This window comes from Camellia sinensis, chromosome 14 (assembly GCF_055761805.1).
Source record: "Camellia sinensis isolate YWXY chromosome 14, ASM5576180v1, whole genome shotgun sequence".
NCBI classification, from domain to species: domain Eukaryota; kingdom Viridiplantae; phylum Streptophyta; class Magnoliopsida; order Ericales; family Theaceae; genus Camellia; species Camellia sinensis.
In genome coordinates, this window is record NC_138974.1 from 84888801 (window position 1) to 84899438 (window position 10638).

Genomic DNA, 10638 nt, shown 5'->3' on the forward strand with positions numbered 1-10638 from the left:
ATTTTTTGGCCAAATTTATAAACTGAGACTACTGATTTATAAATCAAAAATTTTACCAAACAAGTTTTTATTTGAGTTTTTAAAATTTTTGTAAATATAAACAGAAAACTGAAAACGTAAGTGTTACCAAACAGCACCTAAATGTTTATAAATTACAAGTTTATAAAACTGAATTTACTAGTCAATTTCCTTTATTTAATTCCCCTTAATGTTTTTTTATTTGTTTAATCCTCCGGACCTATCTTACGAAAGGAAAACAGTAAGGCAACAGAGGATTAAGAACCAAAGACGACGACGTATTAGGTGATTTTGAAACAAAAACTCTAACGTGAACGACGACGTGGTTTTTTGCGGCAACATTGTGCAACATAAAACGACCCCGTATGAGGTGATTTTGAAATCAAAACCCTAGATCGATCGTATTGTCTTCGCGCCATTGTTTGCTTTTCAGTCTCTGTCTTTGTGCCATTGTTTGCTTCTCATTCTCTCTCTCTCTCTCTCTCTCTCTCTCTCTCCACTCTTCAAGCAAATCTCAATCATGGTAGAACAGCTCCAATAGGTTGGCTTCATCAATCAGGGTATGGAACTCTCTCTCTCTCTCACCCCAACTCAAACCCCTTTCTCTCCCTCTTCAACTCAATATATGTATATATGCAATCCTAACCCTAACATTACATGTGTGTATGTTTATCTGTCAATACTACACTCACAAGTACTCACTTTGGGTGTATGTTTGAGAAACCCTAAAACATAACTCTGCATATGGTTACATTTTGAGGTGCCTAATGTGTACAGAGAAATCTTTGGTTCAAATCCTAACAAATTGAATTTCTATTTATTGGTCATTACAATGTCTTTGTCTTCTTTTGAGTTGCTGAAGATTGCTTCTTCACTAAATTAGTTTGGTGTTTATTGAGTTTCTGTAGTTTGGGTAGGTTTGATTTTCCAGCTCTGTATGTCGAGTATGAAAATCGATCTGTTGTATAAAACTAATTTACCAATACTGAGTACTGCTTTTTGTAGAATTGGCTCCTCTGATGATAAAACATTTAACAAATATTAAAAATAAAAACAGAACAAAATTGGATCATGGATTGTAGTCCCCAGCCCTTATTACTTGAAATATTATCATTAGATAAGTTGTATAGATAATATCATATGATGGCATTATGCATTGATTTGCATTTTACACTGATAGCAGCCTCATTTGTATTAATTTTTTTTTTGTTTTCTTTCTATGTAGATTTTGTACTAGTACGTGATTGATTGGTTGAAGATGGATGATTTAGCAATTGCTACTCAAATGAGTGTTCATGGGAAGGATGATGTGCAATCAAAACGTACAATACGTGTGGAATTTGACTCGGAGCAAGCTGCATATGATTTTTATGCTTCTTATGGAAGAAGAGTTGGATTTAGTATTAGAAGAGGTTATGCTGCCAAAAGTAAGAGTGGTGAAATTACTTCAAGGACATTTGTTTGTTCTAGGGAGGGGTATAAAAAACCAGATAAAAGAGACTGTCGTGTGAAGAATGCTGGGCTAGATACAAGAACAGATTGTCGTGCTTCGATGAGTATTAAATTAAATAGACAAACTGGGAAGTATTGGGTTATCAACTTGGTAGAAACACACAACCATCCCCTTGTAGTAGGTGTATCTCCTGATCAAAAGAATTACCTACGAACGAAAAGACAGAGAATGATGGCTTTCGGAGAAGCAGGGATCATCTTAAAGTACTTTCAGAATCAAAGATTACAGGATCCTACATTTTTTTATGCTGTGCAATTGGATAGTGAGGAGAAAATTACTAATGTTTTATGGGCAGATACTAGAATGATAATGGACTATGGTAAATTTGGGGATGTTGTGGCGTTCAACACAACGTACAAACTTGATAGAGAAAACCGACCATTTGTTCTGTTCATTGGCTTTAATAACCACCAAGACACCATTGTTTTTGGGGCTGCATTGATGTATGATGACACAGTAGATTCATACGTATGGTTATTTCAAACTTTTTTAGAGGCAATGTCAAATAAGCATCCATATACTATTTTTACAGATCAGGATGCGACAATGGCTAGGGCCATTTCATTTGTGATGCCCAACACGTACCATAGGTTATGTACATGGCATATCAAGCAAAATGCATTGAAGCATGTGGATAGCATTTTCAAGGGTCCTGGTGGGGTTAGCGGTGTATTGGAAAAGTTTATGAATGACTATGAAGGAGTGGAAGAATTTCTTACAGCTTGGAAGGCTATGTTAGATGAGTATGGTGTTTACAATAATACTTGGTTGCGTAGCATTTTTGAGTTGAAAGAAAAATGGGTAAGGGCTTATGTTAAATGGGGATGGTCAGCAGGGATGAAGAGCACTCAACTTAGTGAAAGTTTAAATGCTGATTTGAAAGGCTGTTTGAGATCAGATTATAATTTGGTACAATTTTTCACACACTTTGAGAGGATGCTTAATGAAAACCGGTATAAGGAGTGTGAATCTGAGTATGCATTGTCATACAAGTTGTCTGATATAATAAAAGTGCCAGTTCAGATGTTGATTCAGGCAGGAACTATTTACACCAGGGCTATATTTGAAGAATTCCAAGATCAATATGTGGGGGCACTTGAGCTATGCATAACAAATCGTGCTCAGGGAGTCAATTGTCTATTTTATACTGTTACAGCATATAAGCACGTTAGAATACATCAAGTCTGGATGGACAGAAATGGTTACGTCACATGTTGTTGTAGGTTGTTTGAGATGAAAGGTATCTTGTGCAGTCATGTTATAAAGGTCCTTAAAGATGAAATGAACATTATGGAAATTCCAAGTCATTATATCCTAAAAAGGTGGACAAGAAAAGCAAGAGCTGAAATGATTCAAGATTTTCTTGGATGCAATAGTGAGGTCGACCCTAAGTTGGAACAGAGTAGCCGATATAGGTCTTTGTGCTCCCTTTTTATTAAGATATTATCCAGGGCATCTGAATTGGAAGAGACCTATAAGATGTCAGTTGAGCACGGAAAAAATTTGCTTAAACTTGTTGAAGACATGTTAGAATCACACGTTAATGATCAAACACTTGATACGAGTCGCAGCTCTTCTTCCTTTGTAAGTGAGGACAATGATATGGGAGGTTGCATGGAGAATAAAAATGTCACTCAAGCAAAGGGACTAAAGAAAAAGATTGTCTCCCACCATGGAAAGCGACGATATAAACGTATCTTGGAAAAGGCATTAGTTTTGGCAAGAAAAAGAAAAAATTATCGTCAGGTATTACTTCATTTTTTTTTTTTTTGGGTTCACATTCTTAACTTTATTTGGGTTCATTTGATATAATTATTCATTTGTAGGCTGTACAAATACCTCCAAACGTGCTCCCATATTTAATGTCACAATGTGGTAACGTACCCAATTCAATGCCTTGGATATGGAATGGAATGCCTCAATATACCAATTTCCAAGCATTATGTCAAGGACCTTTTGTTAATTATGTGATTCAGCCATCCCAACGCTCAGTTAGCACACATTGTAGTCAGGTATGTAATATGAATCATAGTTTATAATCTTTATTTATGTACTTGTTAACATCTTCTTTTGTTGTTACTTGTCAAAGGTTGTCAATCTAAATATTGGTGATAATCGGCATACACCTGCAAATTCTGAACACCTCGGAGACAAGCCGACAACTTAGGTGGAAGTTTGGGTTGATGTGACCAGTTGCGAGAAGCAGCTTTTGGAACTGCTTGTGTATTGCTGTTAGATTAGCTACTAGTTGTGTTAATTTGTATTGATGCTTAAACCTGTTAATTTGTATTGGTACTTTGGATTGAACAGTATGCTATCTTTGCTTCATTGGCATGTTTTGTTGCAAAAGCAACTGATGGGAGTTGAGCTGGTCTGTTTTTTCTGTTTTATATGATAACTGTTATGTTGGCTTCTGGCCACCTGGTCTTTTCCTTCAATGGGGTCTTTATTTGTGTGATCGTTTTATTTTCTTTCATTTTAGTACTATTTTGTGTCTTTAATCAAATATTACACCTTTCCTGATCAAGAAATAAAATAAAATTCTGCACTGTTTCCCATTGCATCATTTACACAAATATATACTTGCCTTCTTGATATGTATTCAGTTTCTGGTCTGTGCTATGGAAAAACTATGGATACTATTGATCCTTGGCTTGTCCTCTGTTCATGTTCATGAGATGATTAGACTATTCCAGAAGAAACGTGAACTGTGAAGAAATGTTCCTATCATCTTTGCAGCAGCCTTATGGCCAAAAAAAATCAATAACATTATAGGTTGGGGAAATAAAGATATAGACATCAATTCCACAATCTTGTTTACTTGTGAGTTACTGACATCTCTTATGTTTATGTCTTTTTGATCGTTGTTTTCTTTATTTTTCTATACAAAAACCTCAGGATTAATACAAAATGTGCATACCAAAATGACGACGAAGGGGACAAGTATTTTCACTGTTGGATTACTACCAAAAAGGGATGGGTGTATACTAAGGGTTGTTTGGGATGATTTAAATAAGTGTATTTTTTGACTTTTTATGAAATATGGGTTGAGCTTGAAGTGATGTGGTAGAGAGGTGATGTGATTTAAATAAGATGATGTGACTTAAATATGATAGTGATTTTTTGACTTTTTTGTGTTGTGCCAAACTTAGTCTAAGTTTAGGATGGCGACCATTAGGAAAGTTCCTAGAGAAGACGACAGACGTGCATAGTAAAAAAATTTGATAAATTACTTTGTAACGATGCAGAACTGAACTTTACTAGATAAGCTAGTTGAAAGTAACCAACACCACAAAACAAGATGTGGAGGTAGTATTTTTTAACTGACAAACAAATCAAGCAGTAATAAAATCCAAGGAAAAAATAGTTATATTTTTAGTTTGATTTTTACTTTTTGAGTTTTGAAATTGACATTTTTTTTTTAATGTTTATCGATTTCTAAAAATTTCAGTCATTTAGAATTGAGTTAAATTTTGTTTTATGCTAAAAAATAGTTTTTTATAAAAAAAAACAACACAAAAAAGGACGTTTGGTGAATTGTTTGCGGAAGTATATTTTCAAGAAACAATTTTAAGTTGTATTTTGAACTTTTAAAAATGAAATTCCCAAAACCAAAAATAATAATAGTTAAACAATATGAAAGCAGTTGTATTTTTAAGCTCCACATAGCAAACATAACAAAGGAATAAGACAATGACAAGCATTTTAGATACTAAACAATTGAAAAGAAACTCGTAATAATTCAATTTTATTATAGTTTATTGGTATATATATGTACGGGTATTCATTATGTTTGTTGGGTTAAGTTTTTTGAAATTTTTTCAACCAATAGATTGGCAAAAAAAAAATTAAAAACTCGTTTGGTTAGTTTTTGAGATTTTTTTTTTTAAAAAAAATGAAAACTAATTTGATAAAAGTAAATATCAAAACAATATTTTTTTAATTTTTAATTTTTATTTCTAGCTTCCCAAAAGATAAAATAATGTAAAAATGATAAGTGTTTATTTTATTTTATTTATTTATTTCTTTCTTTCACCAAATTTGTTTTTAATTTACGCTCTGTTTGTTTTGACATATTTCTTTTGTAAATTAATTTTACATAGAAAAAATGTTTTTTTTTTTTCAATATTTGGTTGACACTTGAAACAAAAATATTTTATTATCTAAAAAAGAAATTTTAATTCAATAAAGTGTTATTTATGACCTTTTAGTGAGCTGAGATATTTATTTGAAAAGACTAGATATGTTGAAAAAGTAGTGAGTGAGAGTTAATTTTGTAAAAATTGACTTAAGAAATTTTTAAAAGTAATTCATTTTTAGGAAAATGATGTAAAAATATTTTCCTTAAAAAATGTTTTACTTACTGTTTGTTCAACTAAATAATGAAAAATAAGTAAAAATATTTACGTCAAAATAAACAGAGTTTTAAAAAAAATTCTAAGCCAAGTTTTTGAAAACCAAACCAAACATGACCATTATTTTCATATGATTTTCTTTTTTTTGAGACGAGTTTCTTTTTTAAAAGAATCAAAAATAAATTGTTTTATATCCCTTCTTCTTTTGTTAAACTATATTGCAATCTATTGAAATTTTTTTCAGAAACAAATTTTGAATTCTCAACCAAATATATTATTAATTTTTTTTTTAAAAATGCAACATATATACTATTTTGGGACAATTACAAAAAAGAAAAAAGAAAAAGAAATTTAAACTTGTAAAAAAATAAATTCTGAATTTTTTAAATTTTGTCAGTTTAAATTATAATTTTTTGATTTATTTTTAATTTAAATCATTTGCCTATTCTTATTAAGTAAAATCAATAAAAAAACTCAATATAGATAAACACAATATCTACAATACCATTTTTATTAAATTTAATGACTAAAATATTAAATGTTATCGATTTTACTTAATAGAAATAGATAAATAGTTTAGATTGAAAACTTAAATTGATAAATTTAAAAAATCAAAATTTATTTTGATATAAAACTAAAACTCTAAGTTGTTGTTATTGTCGTTGTTTTTTGTTTGTTTGTTTATTTACTTTTAAATTTTACTGACTATTTTTTTGCTCATGAAAAGAACAAAAGGTGGCCCTCTACGGCTGTACGTGAATGTTAATAAGGAGGAACTCAATTGGGAATCTTTACTGTAGTGTTGTCTCCACAGCGAAAGTAAATAACCCTATATAGCATGAATTATTGTTATTTGAATTATGCCATGAATACAGAAATCCATCATAAAATATATTAATAAATAAGATTTTACTTAGGTGAATGGAGTTTATTTTCTAAAAATCATGTATGTTTGGTTGATTTTTCAAAAATTATTTTTAGATAAATTTTCATTTATTTTTAATATTTTTTTCTCATATTTTAGTGAAATTTTTGTGCTTTTTAGATATATCTAATCAATATGTATTTGAAAAGCCAAAAAAATTGACTTAAATATTAATAAAAAAATTACTAAAAGTAAACGAAAATTCAAAGAAAACGTTGCGTGCATTTTTGTTTGTTTTTAGTGATTTTTTTTAATTTTATATTTTGATTATTTTTTTTTTTACTTTTTATGTGCATCTAATCATGATGTATCTAAATAGTAATAAAAAATGACTAAAATACGAAAAAGTTTAGTAAAGACAAACGAAAAATCATATAAAAATAATTTTTGAAAATTAAAACCAAACAAAGCCTTATATGTTCGTACATATTTTTGTGTTCAACTTTGATATCAAAAATAACGTACTACAGATTCATTCTACATATGAACCTCGTAATACACTCACTTGCCAATGAAGAAACGGGGGGCATGTGACCCTCATTTTTTGAAAATTATGCTAGTACCCATGAATACTAAGAGTATTTCTAATAGATCTCTTATACAATTATACTAGTGTCGCTCCTAAATTATTTAAGGTACCTGATAATTTTAATTTTTCAAGAACCCCTATATAATATTCTAAGAAAAGAGTAATAATATACAAACATAACATTTGTACAAAAATTCTATACATAATGTATTGGCATCTTGTGATTTGTTCATTTTCAATTAAAACATTCATTATTGTTTTTGTAATTTCACAAATAACATTGACACATTATTCTAATAATTTTTTTTTTTATGAATTTTATATTTGCAAATCACTTTTCTTAAGAAAACACATGAAAATATTCTTTACCAATGGACTCTACCTTGAATACATCAGCACTCATTTTGTATTTCTCGTCCATTCTCCCTAACTTTATATTCTTTTCACTTTTATTTATTTTTGGGCAAATTACACTAGCAGTTCCTATAGTTTAGTCCCTAACTTTTCATTGTGACACATTTGATCTTGAATTTTGAATCTTGAATCTTGTTCCAAATAAGGACAATTAACTTACCATTGCTTAATTTCAAGGGCAAAATCGTCAATTTGATAAAATATAGACTAACTTGATTAAAATAAATGTCAAAAAAATATTTTAAAATTTTTGAAAATTATTTCTACCCACCAAAAAGAAAATTATGTAAAATTGATAAAAATTAATAAAAATTACATGATTAATTTTTAAAAATTAATTTTACATGATCATCATCCAAATACATAATAAAAATTAATTTGGTAAAAAAAAAAGAAATAAATGTCTAAAAGATTTATCAACTTTATATAATTTTATCTTTAGTAGGTAGAAATAATTTTTAAAAATCTAAAAATAATTTTTTAACATTTAATTTTGTCAAATTAATTTATATTTTATCAAATTGACGATTTTGCCCTTGAAAAATCCAATAGTATCTTCAATTGTCTTTATTTGGAACAAAATTTAAAATTCAGGGTCAAATGTGTCACAATTGAAAAGTCAGGGACCAAAATGACACAAGCCCTAAACTATAGGAACCGTTAGTGTAATTCACCTTTTGTATTTTTACAATTATTGAAATTTGTATTTTTTTATGTTTCTTTTAATCTATCTTTTAATAAATAAAAAAAAATTCCAAACATATATTCTAATCATAAGTGATTCTATTTAATTCATTTATAAGTATTTATTGAGTTTTGTTCTTAGTAATAAATATTTAAATTTAGTAACATTCACTTGTTGATATGAGGGGTAAAATGTAAGAAAAATTACAAGACAGTGGCAAGTGAAAAAATTATTTACTAAAAGGTAGAGGTGTGATTCTTACTGTATTTTTTTTTTTTTTTTTCATACAAAAGTTGACAAGTTGTTCATGATTTATAATTTTGCAGATAAATATCATCAAGATATATAATTGTAATTTTTATATCAACATGATTTAAATAAAAATAAATGATTCTTATTACCAGAATAGCCTTAATAGCCTCCACAAAGCCCAACCACACCTCCAAAACTTGTCGTTCAATTTTATATTAATTTCGGTGTTCACAAAGAAAGAGAATGAAAGGAAACAAGAAAAAAAAGAAAATTGCAAAGGGCCAAGCACCCTCGTACGTGTGTTGTTGCATATATTACATTCCTTTCGTCGGATTCGTTGGAGGCCTCCTAGTATGGAATATACCTCTCTCTAGCTATTTAGCTTCAATCCTCTGAAACTGTGTTTTTCATGCAAATTCGATACGTAAACCAATCATAGAATTTTATTTTTGGACTAAACTAACCCTGTATTTGAAATATTTTTACATTAATATTGTACCTAACATGTAAGTTGTAAGCTACATTGTATAATTTGTATGTTTGTTGTGAAAATTCCTCCATGTCTATATCAAGCGTGGAGTTATCTTCCAATTTTAAAATGGTATCCTATGTAGCCTGTATATATATGGACAAGTGAGAGACAAAGAGAGTGAGAGGGGTATTTGACATGACAGCTGATGAGAGAGAAGCTGGCTAAAACCACTGTCTGTGAGAGTTACTTAAGAAAGAATGAGAACCAACCATCTCAAAATGAATAACCATGAGATGGTCAATTTGTCAAGATTAGGTTAATTGAAGGCATCTCCCTTCCAGTTCAGGCTTTGTTTGGGAAATCACCAAATAAGGTCTCCCTTCCAGATCAGGCTTTGTTTGGGAAACTGCCAAATAAGGTCCGTTTGACAAGATGATTAGGGCTAATTCAGTTCATTAAAGGATAAAATGTTATATTTAAATCATAATCATTTTACTTTTTTTTTTTTTCTTACAAAACTAAAAAAAAGTGAAAAATTCATCTCAAACGGAATTTTTTTTAGTTAGGTTAAAATAGTCAAAAAGTCAAGCTAAAAAAACCTTTCCCAAATGAACCCAAGTTACTGATTGATTTATTGGTTTATTTCTATAACATTACATCTCTATTTTTCTGTACATTTTTTTCGTAATAAGCAAAAACACTAACTTACAAGACATACCCAAAATAATCGTAAGTCAGTCCAGACTTTAAAATTAAAGACCAGCCAAATCTCTGTTAACATCTTGAAAAACTTAAATTTAAAACTTTAAATCTTACTCTTACTTCTTTATCTTCGGTCAACAACTTGAAATTATCGTAGAGAAACGTAAGTTACTAACAAGAACTACAAGGTTGGTTTATGTATTAATGGATGACTAACGCAGGTGAAGTGTTATGGAATTTATATTTAAAAAACTAATAGTATAATTATGAAATTAATTATAATTTTGAATGTAATTTTTATCCTTGGTGAACGTTTCTATATAATTTTTGATCAGAATGATAGGGTAGTTGTAATATTTCTCAAAATATAAGTTATTTTGATAAATCTTTTATTTTAAAATGATAAAATCAAAACTTGTCCTATAAATTTTATTAAGTTTTATTTATAATTTGTTTTACATATCACAACTCAAAAACTCAACGAGAGAGATAATTAGAAGCCAATATATGCAACCGTTGAGTGTGAGGATATTAGGTATGTTCTAGTTGGACCATGGATCAAGTCAAATAAACACATGCATTTTTCTTGCAAATTCAGTTGTTTTTGAGAAGCTTTTTTTTTTTTCTTTTTTAGCGTTGCTTTGGAAAGCGCATTTGTTTAGAAATTTTTTTTTGGCTAAAATGTGAAATAAAAAAAAAAATTGAAATGTCTGAAAATGATTTTTTTTTATTATATTGTTTTATAAAAAATGTGTAAAAAATAAAGAGAACAA

At 29.3% G+C, this 10638-nt stretch overlaps 1 protein-coding gene across 1 annotated transcript; it reads left to right on the top strand.

Annotated features, from left to right (window-relative positions):
- The first annotated feature begins 415 nt into the window (after positions 1-415).
- On the top strand, positions 416-3969 carry LOC114273716 (protein FAR1-RELATED SEQUENCE 5). The gene is made up of 4 exons (XM_028215514.2): positions 416-578; positions 1244-3277; positions 3358-3543; positions 3621-3969. Exons 2-4 carry the CDS (start codon positions 1277-1279, stop codon positions 3696-3698), a joined length of 2265 nt encoding a protein of 754 aa, XP_028071315.2. The 5' UTR covers positions 416-578; positions 1244-1276; the 3' UTR covers positions 3699-3969.
- The last annotated feature ends 6669 nt before the right edge of the window (positions 3970-10638 follow it).

What these genes read in the sequence shown, in the direction of transcription:
- LOC114273716 (XM_028215514.2), top strand. Translation starts at nt 1,277, where the DNA reads ATGGATGATTTAGCAATTGCTACTCAAATGAGTGTTCATGGGAAGGAT. An exon ending in AAAGAAAAAATTATCGTCAG is followed by an intron (nt 3,278 to 3,357) that starts GTATTACTTCAT and finishes ATTCATTTGTAG; the next exon opens with GCTGTACAAATACCTCCAAA. An exon ending in TTAGCACACATTGTAGTCAG is followed by an intron (nt 3,544 to 3,620) that starts GTATGTAATATG and finishes TACTTGTCAAAG; the next exon opens with GTTGTCAATCTAAATATTGG.